A 21,680-nucleotide genomic window follows, 5' to 3' on the forward strand; every position below is an offset into this window, starting at 1 on the left:
GAGGGGGACTGGTCGGGCCTGCGGGACAGGAAGAAGCGGAGGGCCTTGAGGATACTATCCCAGAGAACATTTGTTCATTTTGGCCATTTAGAGATGAATCAAGCAAGTCATTTTGAAAGCCAAATAAGCTCTAATCCCAAAAGCAGTACACCAGGGTGAATGTTGTACCAGGGGGACATAGCTATTGAAATCACAAGGCAGTTAACACATGGATGAATCAGGATTGGTTAATATTAGCCCTGACAATGAATCTCCTGTGACTAATTTTTGTATATGAACTATTTTTTAACCAATCTGTTCAGGATGTTATTGTACACCTTTGGAGCAGATGGGACTTGAACCTATGACTCTAGGCTCAGACGTAGGGAAACTGCTATTGTACCACAAGAATCTTTATCAAGACCTTTAGTGAACATCTATTGAATCTTTAGGTATGACATTACCCATGTCTATTTCTTACCTTCCAGGTGCTAATATATGTATTAACACACTAGATGCAAATACTTTGCTGGAGGTAAAAGCCACAGCACACTGCACTGCTTGGAATATTTCTTGCTGTAATTTTTATGTAGAGATACAAAGAAAAGCCATCACAGAAACCTTAAGTAGGAGTGTCGGAGAGTTTTCAGTTCGAAGTGTGTAATTTGGAGCCACCTTCGAAAGTTGAATCCCCTTAGAAACTTATTGGAATACATCTGAGGTTGCTGCTACCAGCAAGTCTTGGATTTCTGATTTAGGATTTATCACCAGAGAGTTCAGAAGCATCCTCCAAGTACACAAGGCCATGCCAAAGCTAGATCTGATAATAGGACTGAGTTGCTTGAGACTTTTAATGGACATTGAGTTGGGGAAGGGAGTCTAGCCTTAGATTGTTTTAACAATTAGTTTGACTTTGACTGACGTGTGATTGTGTCTCTGTCTGTGAGAAACACAGGATTAATTACAGGATAGTGATCAGGTTGATTTCCTTTAGTCGCCAACGACTTCTGAAGCTGATTATCACTCCAATGTCTACTCTACCTGAGATGTGTTGAGAGTTTCCCATTGGAAAGTGAAATGAAAAGAATCAGCACAAGGGCTTAATTTTCAATACTTGTTTTGTTTTTGTCACTTGTGATACCTTCCTAATGGTTGTTCATACTGACTCTTGCTATCCTGTACCATTCAGGCATTGGGTTTGTGATGTTAACTGGTTTTCGGAATACATTAAGCCAATTTTCAAATGTGAAGTTTTGTATTTCTGAGGAACGGTATCACATTTTGGGGTTTCATTGCTGTAACCTAATTTCCTCCATTTCTTTTAAACTTGTCAGTACTCCATAGTTGGATTGAGATGCCAGGTTCAATTTCCAACCAGTTAAAGACAATCACTGCAGTTGATGTGTTGCAGTGCAGCACCATCAAGAGGGAAACCACATGGTGATGCTACTCCAGATTAATATCCTTAACCCCTGATGCAGATAGTACGTAACAATCTTTATAAATAACTTGGATGAGGTAGTGGAAGGGGGGATTAGTGAATCTGCCGATGATACGAACGTTGGTGGAGTTGTGGACAGCATAGTGGGCTGTTGTAGGTTGCAACGGGACATTGACAGAAGGCAGAGCTGGGCAAAGAATTGGCAGATGGAATTCAACCCAGAAAAGTATGAAGTGATTCAGTTTGGATGGTCAAATTTGAATGCAGAATACAGGGTTAATGGCAGGATTGTTGCAGTATGGAGGAACAGAGGGATCTTGGGGTCCACGTCCATAGATCCCTCAAAGTTGCGACCCAAGCTGGTGGGGTTGTAAAGAAGGTGTTTGGTGTGTTGGCTTTCATTGGCGAGGGATTTGAGTTTAAGAGCTGTGAGGTTATGCTGCAGCTCTATAAAACTCTGGTTTGACCACATGTGGAATATTGTGTTTAGTTCTGATTGCCTCATTACAGGAAAGATGTGAAAGCTTTAGAAAGGGTGAAGAGAAAATTTACCAGGATGCTGTCTGGACTGGAGGACAGGTCTTAAGAGGAAAGGTTGAGGGAGCTAGGGCTGTTTTCACTGGAGTGATGAATGATGAGAGGTGACTTGATAGAGGTGTACAGGGTGATGAGAGACATTGGTAGAGTGGCTAGTCAGAGACTTTTCCCAGGGTGAAAATGACTATTCTAATTTTAAGGTGATTGGAGGAAGGTACAGGAGAGATGTCAGAAATAGGTTTTTCACACGGAGAGTGTGAAATGCGCTGCCAGCAGTGGTAGTGGAGTCATAAACTTTAGAGACTTTCAAACAACTCTTGGATAAGCACATGGAGGATAGTAAAATGTAGTGTATGCAGGGTTGATTGATCTTAGTAGGATAATAGATCGGCACAACATTGTGGGCTGAAGGGCCTGTACTGTGCTGTACTGTTCTATGTTCTTTGTTCACTCTGACAGAGCATTTGTCATCATCTTGAAATATTTGTCATTTAATCTCCTCTTTTCTTCACACTCTTACTGACTTTCCCTTCTCCTCACCCTTTTCACTTGCTGTAAACCCATTACATTTCTAATTTTGTATCAGTGATAATGGGAACTGCAGATGCTGGAGAATCCAAGATAACAAAGTGTGGAGCTGGATGAACACAGCAGGCCAAACAGCATCTCAGGAGCACAAAAGCTGACATTTCAGGCCTAGACCCTTCATCAGAGAGGGGGATGGGGAGAGGGAGCTGAAATAAATAGGGAGAGAGGGGGAGGCGGACCGATGATGGAGAGAAAAGAAGATAGGTAGAGAGGAGAGTATAGGTGAGGAGGTAGGGAGGGGATAGGTCAGTCCAGGGAAGACGGACAGGTCAAGGAGGCGGGATGAGGTCGTAGGTAGGAAATGGAGGTGCAGCTCGAGGTGGGAGGAAGGGATGGCTGAGAAGAAGAACAGGTTAGGGAAGCGGAGACAGGCTGGGCTGGTTTTGGGATGCAGTGGGGGGAGGAGACGAGCTGGGCTGGTTATGATTACACAAGCTTCAAAATCTCCCCTTCCCCCACTGCATCCCAAAACCAGCCCAACCTGTCTCCGCTTCCCTAACCTGTTCTTCCTCTCACCCATCCCTTCCTCCCACCTCAAGCCGCACCTCCATTTCCTACCTACGACCTCATCCCACCTCCTTGACCTGTCCGTCTTCCCTGGACTGACTTATCGCCTCCCTACCTCCTCACCTACTCTCCTCTCTACCTATCTTCTTTTCTCTCCATCTTCGGTCCGCCTCCCCCTCTCTCCCTATCCAGCTCCACACTTTGTTATCCCACATTTCTAATTTTACAATGTTCTGGAGAAAGTTCTTAGAACTGAAATATTAACTCTTTCTCTCTCAGCAGATAATACAGACATACTGAGTATTTCCAGCATTTTATCTCTGTTACATATTGTGTTAATCATGGCCTTCATCTTTTGCCTCTATCAGATTCTATTACTTGCACTAAAAAATGAAATTAATGTTTGAGAAGGTTTAACAACAATTATCCTTTATTACGGGAAAGCAAATGCTTATTACTCATTACTTTTTTGTTCTACAGGCTATGATGCCAAGACACTGGGAAAGGATTGCGCAGGTTACAGGCCATGCCTTTGATGTTGAATCTGACCAGTTCACTCTCAAAAATATTACAGAAGCCCCATTGCTTAAACATAAAGAGGACATTGAGGTAATATACATATTTTATGTCTTTTACCCTTCTTTCAAAATCAGGTATAAAGTGAATCTGATGAAGATACTACTGTGGGAAGAGGGAAATTTAGATAAAGTGGTTTGCCTCTTGATATAATTGCAGTCCCCAAATGTTTAAAAGGATCATCACAAGCAACATGTGCTGAAATTTAATATATTCATTAATTTTGGCAAACTATAATCTTGCTTGACTTGATCGTTGTGTTGGTTTAAGAAGTAGTAAAACTTAAAACTTAAGCATGTGTGAGTTAGTGCCATCACTGTGAAATCTGCTTTAATTTACTGTTCAGATTTTTAATGAATTTGTCCCTTTGTTCCATATTAGAAAATGATATTACTACATTCCCCTGTACTGGATAACCATATGTACATCAACTGTTCTAGCTTTGAGTTGTAGAACTGAACCAATAGAGGTCACCCCTGTGGCACAGCCAGCATACAGTCATAGAGTCAGAGAGCTGCACAGTTCGGAAGCAGACCGTTTGGTCCAACACATCCACGCCGTCCAGATATCTGAAATAAACCTAATTCCATTTGCCAGCACATATTCCTCTAAACGCTTTCTATTCATATACCCATCCAGATGCTTTTTAAATTTTGTAATTGTGTCAGCTTCCACTACTTCCTCTGTCAGCTCATTCTATACATGCACCACCCGCTGTGTGAAAATGTTGCCCCCTTTGGCCCCTTTTAAATCTTTCCCCTCTCACCTTAAATTTATGCCCTTTAGTTTTGGACTCCCCCAAACCAGTAAAAGACCTTGTCTATTCAACATATCCATGCCCCTCACAATTTTATAGACCTCTAGAAGGTCACCCCTCAGCCTCCGACACTCCAGGGAAAGTAGCCCCAGCCTATTCAGCCTCTCCCTATAGTTCAAATCCACCAACCCTGGCAATGTCTTTGTAAGTCCTTCCTGAACCCTTTCAAGTTTTACAACATCCCTCCTACAGCAAAGAGGCCAGCATTGCACACAGCATTCCAAAAGTAGCAGAACCAATGTCCTGGACACCTGCAACTTGACCTCCCAACTGCTACACTCAATGCATTGACCCAGTAAAGGCAAGTGTACCAAATGCCTTCTTCACTATGCTGTCTACCTACAATTCCACTTTCAAGGAATTATGAACCTGCACTCCAAGGTGTCTTTGTTCAGCAGTGCTCTCCAGGACCTTATCATTAGGTGTAAAAGTCTTGCCCTGATTTGCCTTTCCAAAATGCAGCAGCTCACATTTATCTAATGTAAATTCCATCTACCATCCCTTTGCCCATTGGCCCATCTGAACAAAATCCTGTTGTACTCTGAAATAACTTTCTTTGTTGCCCAGTAAACTTTCAATTAGATTGAAAACTTTATGGAAAGCAGGTTTATGAACGTGTCACCTCACAGATGGAGTAAGTAAAGAGAGAGAAAATGGATGATCATCAGATAGTCAAGACAGACCCAGTAGATAGAACAGAATTACCCTGAGAATATCTCAGTCTCCAATTGGTACTCAGTTCTGAATATTGATGAACATACATTATCTGAGGAGCGTAGTCAGTCACAAATCCATGCCACAATGGCATGGAATTAGCAAGTAAGATCTCACAAATAGTAATCTCTGAATGGCTCCTAGCATTATGCAGAAGTGAACATAACAATAGAAGTATAAAGCAGATGAATGCTGGAAAGAGGGTGCAAGAGCTATGTCTTGAGTTCTTTAGGTATTGAGATCCATTTAGAGGTGATAGGATGTGTAAAGGTTGAATGGTTTGAATCTATACTGAGCTTGAGTCAGTTTTCTTATGAATGAACTTGCTGGTGCATTGGGGCGGGTTTATAGACACCTGACAGGAATGTAGGAACCAGGAGGTTCATACCTGATGTAAAGAATTTTTGAGGCCGATAGTACTAGAGTAGGAAATAACACGATATTGGGAGTGGTCAACACAACAGAGAAAGTAATGAAGTCTAAATTAGGATTATAGTGCACGTATGGGAATGCACAGAGTGAGATAAATAACATTGGTGGGTTCCATTTGCAGATAACTACGTGGAAGAATGATGTAGGGACAATAACAGAGATTTTGCTTAAAGAAAAGCCGGACTAGGTATGAAATATTCATTGATGTAAGGGATTGATATTCACGGAATCTGAATGACTAGGAGCTATTCTGAAATTGCAGAGTACCCTCTGCCATTCCCAGAGTAAATTTTCACAGACATCAGATACATGGGCAGCTAGCTAGCCTGCACCCTGCATATATGGTCTGCCAGCTTTATTTGAAGGATTTGTATTTCCTACCCGGTTCAGAGCCAGTTGCACATGCAATAGCTGCCTCTCCTCTACACAGAACCTCCTTGCCTTTATGTCACAAAAAGGTTGCGTTCTGTTTCTGATTTTCAAGTTCTTTGCTGTTCTTGCTTCATATAACATGACATTATCTTAAACAGAGATGACAAGGTGTAGAGCTGGATGAACACAGCAGGCCAAGCAGCATCAGAGGAGCAGGAAAGCTGATGTTTTGGACCTAGACCCTTCTTCAGAAAGATTTCTTCAGAAGCGTCAGCTCTCCTGCTCTTCTGATGCTGCTTGGCCTGCTGTGTTCATCCAGCTCTACACCTTTTTATCTCAGATTCTCCGGCATCTGCAGTTCCTACTATCTCTTATCTTAAACAGAGCCAGTTTCCGAATGATTTGTAATTCATGGCCCTACAGAGGAGTAATGAACAAAGGTTTGGATTCTGGTCCTTGGGAAAGGTAGTTAATAAAGATATTACCCATGCTGCATGGCTCCTGTACCTCCCCAAACTGTCTCCGTGACAACACTTGCCCACATTCCACCCTCATGATTCATTATAGTCCCTGTGTCAGCTCAACCCCCTGCCCACTGCCAATAATACCCTCATGTCCTCCAGGTCAAATCATTGCACCTCTACGCCATTCGATCTGCATTCATTATCACTGTTAATAAAATGTGAGGCTGGATGAACACAGCAGGCCCAGCAGTGTCTCAGGAGCACAAAAGCTAACGTTTCGGGCCTAGACCCTTCATGAAGGGTCTAGGCCCGAAAGGCTTTTGTGCTCCTGATATGCTGCTGGGCCTGCTGTGTTCATCCAGCCTCACATTTTATTATCTTGGATTCTCCAGCATCTGCAGTTCCCATTGTCACTCATTCATTATCACTGTTAATGGTCTTCTCCTTTCCTCTGGCATCTCCTCTGACCTTCATCAATTTCCCCCTGTGACTACCAGTGCTTTCATTATTTCCTTTTATACTCTTGTTGTTCTCTTTAATCCCATTTTCATAAAAAATCTCCATGCCGAGCCTTTGAACTATCCTCCCACCAGGACTTGTTCAATCAACCTGCTCTTTCACCCTCCCCAATGCACCAAATTTCTCCATTGTGAGCTCATTCTTAATAGGCAGCTCCCACCCTTCCTTATCCTTCTTGCCCCTTTCATTGCGTTGCTCCCAGCTGCGTCCTGCTTTCCTCCTATCATTCCTCAGGGGTCTTTCTCAGTGGCCCTAACAACCTCGTCCTTTAAGTTCCTTGCCATTCCTTGCTATCTAACCCACCTTTGTCTGGGTCTTTAGAGTTAAGCCCCTCTTTTGAGTTGAACACTCTTTGAGTAAAGAGCAGCTTGCCTACCACAGTTAGGTATGCAAGTATCAGCCAGTCTGGAGAGGCTTGTTGACTGGGATGTGTTTTACTCCTTATGCTTAAAAGAGTTTGCACAAAGAAATGTCAAGTTTGAATTCACCAGACCTAGGAGGAAGAAGTCTGGCTCATAGTCTACATGGCTAATACATGCAGTCAGATTTTGAACATGTGTTCCCTGCTTGCATCTGACAGGATTATTCTTGTGAATGCTGTTCCAGCTGGATGGGCATTTGATTGGTACTCATGACATTCTAATAAATGCAAAAGAGGTTCTTGACTATTAAAGCTGTTAAAACTCACGCCCCCCAACCCCCCCCCACCCCGAATAGTTCTGAGCATTTAATATCAAAACAGTAGCCAGCCATTGGAAAATTGCATTTTTGACTCCCACAAAATAAATTAAGTCAGCAACTACAGGCCTGTTAGTTATATGATGTGGAGGCTTTTAACAATGATAACTTTGAACAAATTTGTCATGTGGTCAAATGCAAGTTAATTAAGGAAGGCCAGTATGCGTTTGTTATGGGTAGATTGTGTATAACCCACGTGTATGAGCTTTTTGAAGGGGTAATAGAAAATGTTGTTGATCTTATCTGTTGATATGGTGCAAATGGACTTCCAGAAGGTATTTGATAAGGTACTGCACAATAAACTTGTGAACAAATTTATATCTCCTGGAACAAAAGGACAATGTGTACGCAAAGACAAAATTGGCTTCATGATGGAAAACCAAAAGTAAAATTTTTTTTTGGATTTGCGGAATGTTTATGGTGTAATTTACCAGAAGCCAGTGGTAGGCCCCTGTTCTTCTTGATATATTAACAATCTAAATCTTAGTGTACAGGATGCAATTTCAAATTTTGTGGATGATACAAAATTTGGAAATATTGTGAACTTTGAGGCAAATAATGTAAATCTTCAAAAGGACATAGAGAGGTTGATGGAAATATGAGGAAATGACAGATGAGATTTAATGTGGAGACATATGAAATGATTCACTTTGATAGAAAGAATGTAGAGAGAAAATATAAAGTAAAAGGTACAATTCTAAAGGGGTTGTAGGAGCAGAGAGACCCCAGTATTTAAGTGCAAACAATATTGAATGTGGTATGACAGATAAAGAGCACAATTAATAAAACATACAACATCTTGATCTGTATCAATAGGGCAATAGAGTACAAAAGCAAGAAAGTAATGTTAAAACTGGTATAGAGCAGTGTTTTGGCCTCACTGTGGTATCATATACAGCTCTAGACACTGCACTTCTGGAAAACTATAATATCAATAGATAGGGTGCAGAAGAGATTCATGTAAGTAGTTCCAGGGATGAAGGACTTCAGTTACACGGCAAGATTAGAGAAATTGAGACTGTTTTCCATGGAGGAGAAAGTCAAGAGGAGACTAGAAACCATAAGACCATAAGAAAAAGGAATGTGAGTAGGGTATTTGGTCCCTCAAGTCTGCTGTGCCATTTAATAAGATCACCACAGATCTGATGTTCCTCATGTCCACTTTCCTGCCTTTTCCTTGTAACCCTTGATTCCCCGACTGACAGTGTATTGTACCAGCTACTAAATAAAGAAAATTTGTTTTTTCTAGGACATTTGTATTAGTGCAGGGAAAGAAAAGGACATTGAAGCAAAACTGAAAGCTGTTATTAATGAATGGAGCGGTCACGTGCTCACCTTTGCCTCATTCAAGGCGAGGGGTGAGTTACTTCTCAAAGGATCAGATACCACAGAGAACATTACACTAATGGAGGACAGTCTGATGATACTTGGTTCATTAATGAGTAACAGGTAACTGGATAACAAACTTTTTTGTAATGCACGAAATAATGGAATCGAATCATACATGAATTTATAAATATACAAATTAGGCACTGGAGTAAAGCAATCAGCCCTCAAACCTGCTCCACCTTTCAAATAATATCATGGCTGATCTGATTACTCAACAACCCTTCACTCGTTTACTTATCAAGATTTCATCTGCTTCTATTCAGAGATTCCACCTCCTCTACCAGTTATGGTAGAGAATTGCACACTCAGGTCCGATTTCCTTATCAGTGCCTTAAAATATAATGAAGCAGTGACCCCTTCCCCACCATGCACACCCCTATTTCTAGATACTCCTCCTAAAGAAAACATTCATTCTACACGCACCATACCAAGACACCCCGCCTCCGCCCCCCCAGGATCTTATATGTTTCAACGAAGTTGCCTGTTCTGTTTCTAAACTCTAAGGATACAAATCTACAGCTTGTCGAACCTTTCTTCATCGGTCAACCTGCACAATCTGTGCATTTGTCTGGTATGTCTTCTCTGAACTGCTTCCAACACATTTACATCTTTCTTTAAATAAGGTGACTGATACTTCTTACAGTATGTTTCTCACCAGTGCCCTGTATAACTAAGGTATAATCTTACTTTTTCATAGAATTTTCCTTGCAGTAAATAGTAACATACTTTTATTAATTATGCCATATATTATTATTAACCCTTTGTGTTGCATGCACAAAGACACCTTTCCATCTCAGAGCAGTCTAATCTCTTACGAAATGGACAATTTCACCTTTCCCACATTATACGCAATTTTCCTGATTTTTACCCACTCACTTAATACCCTTATGTCCTCTTTACAACTTCCTTTCCTACTTCTCCTTCTGTCATCAGCTAATTTATTACCATACTTCATGCAAATCATTCTTATAAATTACAAAAGAGAAGGCCCTACGCTGTTCGCTGTGGCACTCTACTCATTATATTTTGCCAATTGGAAAATGACCCATTTATGTCAATTCTGTTTCTTGTTAACTATCCATGCCAACATGTTACCCCAACACTATGAATTTTTATTTTCATATGGCACCTTGGCAAATGTCTTCTGGAACTCTATGTATTGCACATCTGCAGAAGAATCACAAATCGGCTGGCAAAATGGTTCACCAGACTTAAACCATGAGAATAAAGATCCAACAGTATATTATTTAAACTCTTAGAATGAAATGCAAACTGGTAAATCCTATCCTTGGGTAATTAAATATTTTAATAACCCTCCTGCTGTTTGCTTTAGAAGGGAAGTGTAATAAATGTTTTAAAACGTAGTTATTGTAGCTGAAGAATTCACTATACAAACCAAACTTCTGATTTTATTATTTATTCAAATGTCAAAGATTTGAACATAATTGTTTTATGTCACTGCAGATGTCAGTAGCTGATTTTTCAATTTCCTTGTCTATCCTTTAATTAGGACATTGCTAAGAGCCTGAGCCCCTTTATATTCTGGTGTTGTGTTGAATTTTATACAACTATATTTTATACATTTAGTTGAAATCAGGGAAGCAAAACACTTTGAAAATTGATTTTCAAAATTAAGTCTCTTCTGAAATTTTCAAAGTTCTGAAAGACATGGGTAGGATTTATTTAGTCATTTTTTGAGATCAATAACTGAGCAATTAGAAATTTGAATGGTGATAAAAATTGCCATGCTAATGTGGAAGTGCTATGTTGTCATAAATGAGCTTTTTCAAAGATATGGTCATTTTGTTGGCAGGTACAATGCACCATTCAAGCCCACTATTCAACAGTGGGTGCATAAGCTCTCAAATACCACAGAAATAATTGAAAACTGGCTCACAGTTCAGAACCTTTGGATTTATCTGGAAGCCGTGTTTGTTGGTGGAGATATTGCAAAACAGCTGCCACAAGTTTGTATAATCTGTGAAAGTAAAATGCGTTCCTTTTGAGAATTCTCTAAAATGCATTTCAAATTACAGTTCTGTTGTTTTTGTAATTGTTGCCTGAAAGGGAATGATTCAGTAAGTTTGACTATTTTTAAAAAAGAAAATATATAACTAGCATTAATTATTCTACTCTTGTGTGAATAATAGTCTTATAACTGCCCATGGTGAAATGTTAGATTATGCTGCTTCTGATAGTATGATTAAGATGAATAACTCAGTAAATTAGGAACCAGTTTCACCTTTTTGTGTCAGAGTTGATTGGTCCTCTAGCCTACATAAATTAAATGCTCCTCTATCACACTCATTTATGGTTACATTTCTTCTGACGTTATGCTGCAAGCAGACAAATTTACATTCCAATGTGTTTGCTGAACCACTTTGTATCAGCAGCTCAATGAACAAACAAGACTAACGAAATGACTGAGAGCCAGATTGACTTAATTCTTTGAAGGCAAGGAAGGTGAATTTTCATCTGAGTATGTGATCAAGGTTTGATACCACTTAAAGTAATCAGTTGAGTTCCTGTGGTGTTCCATTTTGGAAGTCAATGCCAAGCCCAATGTTTAGGTTAAACAGGTTAGAAATCATTGGTCTGACTGAACTCAGACCAGTGTTTGAGTTCAGATAGCCATGTTGTGATGAATAAAGCTCGAGTCCATATTCTTCACACACTCACAATATTTTTACAGAGAGCAAAATTGCACATTCAGCCACAAACCTCTCTTTAAGCCTGCTCCTATTTATTTATTTCAACCTGCTTAGTCATGGTATAACATGCCTCCAGGGCTGGTGAGGTTTGAAGCCTGACCTGAGAGCCCCATAAAGAGACACTCCCACTCGTATCGCAGACCTTGATGCTATGTCGATGAATACAGGTGAGGCCCCAATGAAATTCCATCAACTTAACATATTTAAATATCCAATTTATTCCCAGTAACCAGTCAGGTTGGGGAAAGAGGAAAGGGGAGGAAGGGAGACAATATCAGAGAAAGGAATCTGGGAAATACGAAGCAGCAAGTAAATAGCATGGGATAGGGATAGAGAAATGGTAATGGAACAACAGAATACTCGGCCTAGTTTTCATAGCAGGGGACGTAGATCTGGTTGAGAGGGAGAAGAATAACATTTGTGGAAGATTTGCATTGATACGGACCAAAGCCAGTATTTCCCTAGGAGGTTGTTATGAGTCAGTGCCAACTCCACCATAGTATAAAATGAAGTAGATCCATATGGAATGATGTAACTAGTGAGATATCACAGGGATTAGTACTTTCATGCTGATCTAGTTTCATGTCAACAAACTCTTCTTTTTTCAGACAGTGCAAGAACGCTTTCAGCCTTGAGGACCAATGACTCTGCATCAAATGCTTTTCAGAAAACTAAATAAATTGTATCACTGACTTTTCCCTCTCCATAACCTGTTTACCTCCTTAAATTATTTCTGCCAAGAAAGGCTTGCTTGGTACACTGCCTTATTTTGGATCTTTTGGAAAATAATATAATTTGAAGGGAAATTGATGCTCCCTACACTCTGCATGCCAAGGATTGTCATGTTGGAGACAGGTAGAGGGATCCAGGAGGTAGCGCCGAAGGAGCCTCAGCCCTTGAGCTTGTCTTACAGGTTTACAATTCTTGCTCCCAAGGTGGATGAGAGATGAGCAAACTGACCATTGCATTGTAATACCGGGAGCCATTCAAAAGGTGGGAAAAAAGAGAAATGTAGTGGTAATTGGGAATAGTATAGTCAGGGGAATAGACACTGTTCTTAATGGTTAGGATCGAGAGTCCTGAAGGCTGTGTTGCCTGCCCAGTGCCTGGGTTCAAGATGTCTCATCTAAGATGCAGACAAACATGGAATAGAAGGGGAAAGATCCAGGCATCATGGTCCACATAGAAACCAACGATACAGGTAGAAAGAAGAAAGAGGTTCTGTTGTGGGAATTTGAACAGCTAGGGGTTAAATGAAAAAGCAGAACCAAAAATGTAATAATCTCTGGAATAGTTTTGGAACTATGAGCAAATTGACAGATTAAAGAGATAAACGTGTGCGTCAAAGATCAGTGTGGGAGAAATGGGTCTGAATTCATGGGACATTGGGACCAGTACTGGGGAAGGACGGAGCTGTTCTGATGAGATGGGCTCCACCTGAATCATGCTGGGACCAGAGTCCTAGTGAATCACATAAGTAGGGCTGTGGATAAGGCTTTGAATTAAACTGTGTGGCTGGGTTTAGTTGCATGGAAAATTATGGAAAATGTTGGAAGGGAGGAGATGGCTCAACAGAAGTTATTAAAGTTTCTAGAACAAATGATAGAACAGAAAGTATAGAAAGGGCCAGGAATCTAATTTCAGGTCAACTATAAGGGAGTAATTATGAGAAGGGTGATGGTCACACAGGACTGAGGATGTTGTACTTAAATGCGTGCAGTATACAAAACAAGGTAAATGAACTTGTAGCACAGATCGAAATTGGTGGGTCCAATGTTGTGTGTATCTTAGAGATGTGGCTGCAAGGGATCAAGGCAGGGAAGTAAATATCCTGGGATAAATGATCTATCGAAAAGGTAAGCAGTTGGGCAGGAAGTAGGCCTGTCTTGTTAGTAAGAAATGAAATGAAATTGGTAGCAAGAAGTGATATCGCGTTGGAAGGTGTAGAATCTGTGAGGGTAGAATTGAGGAACTGCAAAGAGTAACAGATCCTGATTGGAGTTGTGTACAGGCCTCCTAGCAGTAGTTAGGATGTGGGGACTAAAATAAATCAGAAGATAGAAAATGCACGCAGAAAAGGTACTATTATAATAAGCGCGGGGGGCTTAAATATGCGGGTGGATTGTGAAAATCAGGTTGGTGGTTGATTGCAAGAAAAGGAAATCTTGGAATATTCTGAGAAGCTTTTTTTGAGCAGCTTATGGTAGAGCCCACTAGCGAACAGACAGTTCTGGATTTGGTGATGTGCAATGAGGCAGACTTAATTAGGAAGCTTAATGTGAATGAATTCCTAGGGAGTAGTGACTGTAGTATGATAGAATTCACCCTGGGGTTTGAGAGGAAAAGGTTGGAATCAGATGTAATGGTATTACAGTTGAGTTGCAAGATGTGAGGGAAGAGCTGGCCAGCATTGATTTAGACGGAAGGCCCGTATCAGGGAAGACAGTGGAGCAGCAATGGCAGGAGTTTCTGGGGGTAATTCAGGAGGCGCTGCAGAATTTCATCCCAAGAAAGAAGAAACATATGAAGGAGAAGGTGAGGCAATCCTGGCTGACAAGGGAAATCGGGAACAGCATTCAAAAAAGTAAAAGAATACGATGTAGTAAAAGTTAGTGGGAAGCCAGAGAATTGGGAAGCCTTTGGAAACCAGCAGAGAATAACTATAAAGGGACAAATAGAAGAAGATGAAATGTAAGGATATGCTAGCCAGTAGTATAAAAGAAGATTGCAAGTTTTTTTTAGTTATATAAAAGGTGAGAGAGATGCAAGAGTGGATATTGACCACCAGAAAATGAGGCTGCAGAAGTAGTCATGGGGAACAAAGAAGTGACAGAGGAACCAAATAAGTGCTTTGCATCAGTTTTCATAATGGAAGACATCAGCCGCAGATCAGAATTTCAGCAGTATCAGGGCAGAGGTGAGTTCAGTGTTCATCACCGAGGAGAGGTTACTGCTGAATCTAGAATGTCTGAAGTTGGATAAATCAAGTAGAGTACTGAAGGAGATAGCTAAGGACATTGTAGAGGAAATGACAGCAATCTTTCAGGAATCACTGTAGTCATGAAGGGTCCCAGCAATCTGGAAAATGGTTAATGCAACACCCCTGTTTAAGAAAGGAGGGAGATAGAAGATAGGAAACTATGGGCTGGTTAGCCTGACCTCAGTTGTTGGTAAGATTTTAGCGTCCATTATTCAGGTTGAGATTACGGAGTACTTGGACGTATGGGGTAAAATAGGGCTGAATTAGCACAGCTTTGTCAGGTGGAGATCATGCCTGACAAACCTGTTAGAATTGTTTGATGAAGTATTGAGAAAGTTAGACAAAGGAAATCCAGTAGATCTGATCTATTTGGATTTCCAGAAGGCTTTTGTCAAGGTGCTGCGCAGGAAACTTCTAAATAAGAGAGGAGTCCATGGTGTTGAGGCAAGGTACTGACATGGATAGAGGATTGGCTGACTGGCAGAAGGCAGAGAGTAAAGGGTCTTTTTCGGGATGGCAGCTGGTGAATAGTAGAAGTTTGCAGGTGTCCATGTTGGGACCACAACTATTCATGTTATACATTAACCATCTGGATGAAGGAACTAAGGGCATCTTGCCAAGTTTTCTAAGGTAGGTGGAAGGACAGGTGGTATTGAGGAAGCGGGAAGGCTGCAAAAGGACTTGGACAGGCTAGGAAAATGGGCTAAGAAGTGGTAGAAGTAATATAATGTGGGAAAGTATGAAGCTATGCACTTTGGTGGGAAGAGTAAAAGAATAGACTATTTTCTAAACTGGGAAAGGCTTCAGAAATCTGAAACACAAAGGAACTCAGGAGTTCTAGTTCAGGATTTAGATGGATTCTGTATGGTTTTAGTAAAGGGAGGGCATGCCTGACAAACCTGTTAGAATTCTTTGAAGAGGTAACAAGTATGTTAGGCCAGGGAAACCCAGTGGATGTTATCTATCTAGACTTCCAAAAGGCCTTTGAAAAGGTGCCTCACGGGAGGCTGCTGAGCAAGGTGAGGGCCCATTGTGTTCAAGGTGAGCTACTGGCTTGGATTGAGGATTGGCTGTCTGACAGAAGGCAGAGAGTTGGGATAAAAGGCTCTTTTTTGGAATCGCAACCAGTGACGAGTGGTGTCCTGCAGGGTTCAGTGTTGGGGCCGCAGCTGTTCACTTTATATATTAATGATGGGGATGAAGGGACTGGGGACATTCTGGCGAAGTTTGCCGATGATACAAAGATAGGTGGGGAGGCTGCAGAAAGATTTAGACAGTTTAGGAGAGTGGTCCAGGAAATGGCTGATGAAATTTAACATGAGCAAATGTGAGGTTTTGCACTTTGGAAAAAGGAATACAGGCATGGACTATTTTCTAAACGGTGAGAAAATTCGCAAATCAGAAGTGCAAAGGGATCTGGGAGTGTTGGTCCAGGATTCTCTAAAGGTTAACTTGCAGGTAGAGTCCGTAATTAAGAAAGTGAATGTAATGTTATCGTTTATCTCAAGAGGGTTGGAATATAAAAGCAGTGATGTGCTTCTGAGACTTTATAAAGTTCTAGTTAGGCCCCATTTAGAATACTGTGTCCAATTTTGGGCCCCACTTCTCAGGAAGGACATACTAGCCCTGGAGCATGTCCAGCAGTGATTCACACGAATGATCCCTGGAATGGTAGGTTTAACATACAATGAACGGCTAAGTATCCTGGGATTTTATTCATTAGCGTTTAGAAGGTTGAGGGGAGATCTAATAGAAACTTACAAGATAATGTATGGCTTAGAAGGGGTGGACGCTGGGAAGTTGTTTCCGTTAGGCGGGGAGACTAGGACCCGTGGGCACAGCCTTAAAATTAGAGGGGGTAAATTTAAAATGGAAATGGGGAGACATTTCATCAGTCAGAGAATGGTGGGCTTTTTGAATTCATTGCCACGGAGTGCAGTGGAGGCCGAGACGTTAAATGCCTTCAAGGCAGAGATTGATAAATTCTTGATCTCACAAGGAATCAAGGGCTACGAGGTGAGTGCAGGGAAGTGGAGTTGAAATGCCTATCAGCCATGATTTAAATGGCGGAGCGGACTCGATGGGCCGAATGGCCTTACTTCCACTCCTATGTCTTATGGTCTTATGGATTCTCTGAAAGTTAACATGCAGTTTCAGTTCACAGTCAAAAGGCAAAAGTAATGTTAGCATTTATTTCAAGAGGGCTAGAATACGAGAGCAAAGATGTACTGTTATGGCTGTATGAGGCTCTGGTCAGACTGCATTTGGAATATTGTCAGCAGTTTTGGGCTTTGTATCCAAAGAAAGATGCGCTGGCATTGGAGGACATCCAGAGAAGGTTTAAAAGAATGACCCTGGGATGAAGGGCTTGTCATATGAGGAGCAGTTGAGGCCTCTAGGTCTGTACTTGATAGAGTTTAGAAGGATGAAGAGGGACCTGATTGAAATTTATGGAATACTGAGAGGTCTGGATGTGGATAAGATGTTTCCGTTAGTAGGAGAGACTCGGACCCAAGGGCACAGCCTCAGAGTGAAGAGATAAGAATTGAGATGAGGATGAACTTCTTCGGCCAGAGGACAGTTAATATGTGGAACATATTGCTGTAGAGGGCTGTGGTTGACAAGTCATTATGTATATTTAAGATAAAGTTCGATGTGTTCTTGATTGTTAGGGGATCAAGAGTTTTGGGGAGAAGGCAGGAGAATGGGCTTAAGAAACATATTAGTCATAAACAAAGTTGCTGGAAAATCTTAGCAGGTCTGGCAGCATCTGTCAGGGAGAAAACAGAGTTAAAGTTTCGGGTCCAGTGACCCTTCCTCAGAACTGATGGTGGCTAGGAAAACGTCAGTTTATATGCAGAAAGTAGGGAGGTGGGTGAGGTAGGGAGTAAACGATAAGATAGAGCCCAAAGAAAGAGAAAGACAGTTGGACAGACAAAGGAGTTGCTAACGATCAGGCTGGGAGGGTGAATAGTTGTTAATGGGGACTGTTAGTGACTAACAACAGAGGGTGTGTAATGGCAGGCTATGTGGTAACAAGGCCTGGTGTGTGGGGTAGGGGGCTGGGACATGAGAGAATTTAGGCCCTAAAATTATCGAACTCAATATTGAGTCCAGAGGGGCCTAGGGTCCCCAAGCGGAAAATGAGGTGTTGTTCATCCAGCTTGTGTTGGGCTTCACTGGAACTCTGTAGCAAGCCAGTGACAGCGATGTTGGCCCGGGAGCAGGGTGGTGCATTGAAGTGGCAGGCAATGGGTAGTTCCGTGTCTTTTTAGCGAGCAGAACATAGATGTTGTGCGAAGCGGTCGCCAAGTCTATGCTTCGTTTCCCCAGTGAAGAGAAGACCACATTGTGAGCAGCGAACGCAGTAGACGAGAGTCTGGGAAGTGCAGGTGAAGTGTTGCTTCAACTGGAAGGTATGTAATGGCGCTTGGATAGTGGGGAGGGAGGAGGTAAATAGGCAGGTGTTGCACATATTCCCCTCCCATCCCTTGTCAGCCTTCTGCAGGGACCGTTCCCTCTGGGACACCGTGGTCAACACTTCCTTCACCCCCAACACCTCCCTACAGCCCTATGGTACCATAGCCTGCCACTCACATCCCCTGTTGTTAGTCACTAACAGCCCCCATTAACGACTATTCATCATCCCAGCCTGATCGATAGCAACTTCTTTGTCTGTCCAACTGTCTTTCTCTCACTTTGGGCTCTATCTTATCATTTACTCTCTACCCCACCTACTTCCCTATTTTCTGCATATAAACTGATGTTTTCACAGCCATCATTAGTTCTGAGGGAGGGTCACCGTACCCGAAACTTTAACTCTGTTTTCTCCTCCACAGATGCTGCCAGACCTGCTGAGCTTTTCGAGCAACTTTGTTTTTGTTCCTGATTTACAAGGAATCAATCGCATCTGCAATTCTTTTGGTTTTTGACATATCAGTCATGATTGAATGCAGAGCAAACTTGTTGGGTTGAATGGCCTAATTCTGCTGCCATAGTTTATGGTCTTATGGTTTGAAACTAATTCATACTACTACTTTATATCAGGATCTTTCCTATGTTGCTGACGGAGCCTTAAGCAACCATTTATTTTTGTTTCATGGATCCTATTTTCAATAAATCAAGCAATCCAAATATACAAAGCTCTGTGCAATGTTCTGACAATGCTCTCATTACTTGAACAATAACAATCACAAATAACAGATTTAACTGCTGTACCTTGGGCCTCCATCCCTTGATACCTTTACTTAATAAAAATTTATCTACCTCAGATTTCACTTTAACAATTGAATTAACATTGACCACCATTTGGGGAAGAGAGCTCAAAACCTCCACTATTCATTGTGTGTAGAAGTACTTTCTAACCTCTCTCCTGAATTGCCTGTCCCTAATTCTTCAACTGTCCCTCTTTTTTCTGGAAACTTCAACCAGTCGAAGTGGTTTATTTTTTATCTATCCTGACTTTCCCTGTTCATATCCCGAAGATGTCAATTAGACCACCACTTAACCTTCTAGTTCTAGAGAATAAAGGCCTGATTTTTTTTTTACAACCTCTCTCCTCATAACTTAACCCCTGAAGTCCACTTAACTCTCCTCATAATGTGACCCTGAAGGCTGTATAAGGCTCTGGTAAAACATGTAAACCTGTGTTGAACTCCCTCCAGGGCCAGAGCATCCTTCGTAAGATATGGTGCCTAGATCTGCTATACTCTGAATGGGGTCTAACTTACATTTTGTATAGCTGCAGCATAATGTCTGCATGCTTATACTCCAACACTTTAGATAGGAAGGTCGACATTCCATGAGGAGTTTTAACTATTTTCTGCTTTCCTTCATGGTATTTTAAAGAGCTACTTATCTGAGAAGGCGGCCAAACAGATAGATGAGAGTAAACCGGTGGATGTGGCGTATATGGATTTCAGCCATGCGTTCGATAAGGTTCCCCACAGAAGGCTATTGTACAAAATGCGGCGGAATGGGATTGTGGGAGATACAGCAGTTTGGATTGGAAATTGGCTTGCTGAAAGTAGTTGATGGGAAAGGTTCATTCTAAAGACCAGTTACTAGTGGTGTACCGCAAGGGTCGGTGTTGGGTCCACTGCTGTTTGTCATTTTTATAAATGACCTGGATGAGGGCGTAGAAGGATGGGTTAGTAAATTTGCAGACGACACTAAGGTCGGTGGAGTTGTGGATAGTGATGAAGGATGTTGTAGGTTGCAGAGAGACATAGATAAGCTGCAGAGCTGGGCTGAGAAGTGGCAAATGGAGTTTAATGTGGACAAGTGTGAGGTGATGCACTTTGGTAGGAGTAACCGGAAGGCAAAGTACTGCGCTAATGGTAAGATCCTTGGTAGTGTAGATGAGCAGAGAGATCTGGGTGTCCATGTACACAGATCCTTGAAAGTTGCCACCCAGGTTGACAGGGCTGTTAAGAAGGCATACAGTGTTTTAGCTTTTATTAATAGAGGGGTCAAGTTCCGGAACCAAGAGGTTATGCTGCAGCTGTACAAAACTCTGGTGCGGCTGCACTTGGAGTATTGCGTACAGTTCTGGTCACCGCATTATAAGAAGGATGTGTAAGCTTTGGAAAGGGTGCAGAGGAGATTTACTAGGATGTTGCCTGGTATGGAGGGAGGGTCTTACGAGGACAGACTGAGGGACTTGAGGCTGTTTTCGTTAGAGAGAAGAAGGTTGAGAGGTGACTTAATTGAGACATATAAAATAATCAGAGGGTTAGATAGGGTGGATAGGGCGAGCCTTTTTCCTAGGATGGTGACGGCAAGCACGAGGGGGCATAGCTTTAAATTGAGGGGTGAAAGATGTAGGACAGATGTCAGAGGTAGTTTCTTTACTCAGAGAGTAGTAAGGGAATGGAACGCTTTGCCTGCAATGGTAGTGGATTCGCCAACTTTAGGTTCATTTAAGTCGTCATTGGACAAGCATATGGACGAACATGGAATAGTGTAGGTTAGATGAGCTTGAGATCGGTATGACAGGTCGGCACAACATGGAGGGCCGAAGGGCCTGTACTGTGCTGTAATGTTCTATGTTCTATGAACACCCAAATCTTGTTGGACGTCCTCTGTATTTAACTTTGTGCCTTCTAAAAAAGATACCCCAATTTAAACTTTTTTGGCCTGTAGTGGCTGATGTCACACTTGCTTATATTAAAATTCATCTGCCACAGCTTTTCACGTTTACCCAATCTATCAACATCCTGTTTTAATTTTATGCTGCCAGCAACACTGTCTACAATGCAACCCAATTTTGTGTCATCAGCAAATGTGGATGATTGACTTTTGATGCCATTTTCCAAGTCATTAATGAATTGAGGCCCCAACACAGATCCTTGTGGGACACCAATAGTCGTGTCTTGCCAATTTGAGTGCTTACCCATTATTCCAACTCTCTGTTTCCTACCTCTCAACTATTTTCCTATTCATGTCAATAATTTTCCCTCAGTTCTATGGGCTTCCACTGTAGCTAATAGTCTATTTTGTGTGATTTTAAAAAGGCTTTCTGGAAGTCCACGTAAACAACTTCCATTGACTTACTTCAGTCCACCACCGGTGTCACATCTTTAAAAATCTTTGAGGTTTATCAGGATTGACCTACCCTTTATGAATCTACACGGACTCTCCCTGATTAACTGCAAAGTGACCAGGGAAGGTGACCACAAACTTGGTCTAAGAAGTTGGTTTTAAAGAGATTCTTTAGGAGAAAATGAGGGAGGTAGATTTCAGGAGGCAATTCCAAAGTTTTAAGCTTTGGTCTATGAAGGCAAAGGCAGCAATGGGAGAACATTAAAATCTGAACTCTTAAGTATAAGAAGAGGGACAATATAATGAGCAGGAAGTATCATGGATTATGGGTGGGTTGGGAGTGACAGATGATGTAGGGACGCAAAAAAAATTG

At 41.6% G+C, this 21,680-nt stretch overlaps 1 protein-coding gene across 4 annotated transcripts in view; it reads left to right on the plus strand.

Annotated features, from left to right (window-relative positions):
* dnah5l (dynein, axonemal, heavy chain 5 like) overlaps window positions 1-21,680 on the plus strand; it is a 384,422-nt gene that overhangs the window by 153,584 nt on the left and 209,158 nt on the right. For all 4 annotated transcript variants that reach the window (XM_048552307.2, XM_048552297.2, XM_048552277.2 and 1 more), the window contains 3 exons: window positions 3,533-3,661; window positions 8,934-9,133; window positions 10,887-11,040. In XM_048552307.2, the coding sequence (XP_048408264.2) occupies window positions 3,533-3,661; window positions 8,934-9,133; window positions 10,887-11,040 (483 nt within the window). The remainder of the gene's footprint in view (window positions 1-3,532; window positions 3,662-8,933; window positions 9,134-10,886; window positions 11,041-21,680) is intronic.

This window comes from Stegostoma tigrinum, chromosome 2 (assembly GCF_030684315.1).
Source record: "Stegostoma tigrinum isolate sSteTig4 chromosome 2, sSteTig4.hap1, whole genome shotgun sequence".
Lineage (NCBI taxonomy): Eukaryota > Metazoa > Chordata > Chondrichthyes > Orectolobiformes > Stegostomatidae > Stegostoma > Stegostoma tigrinum.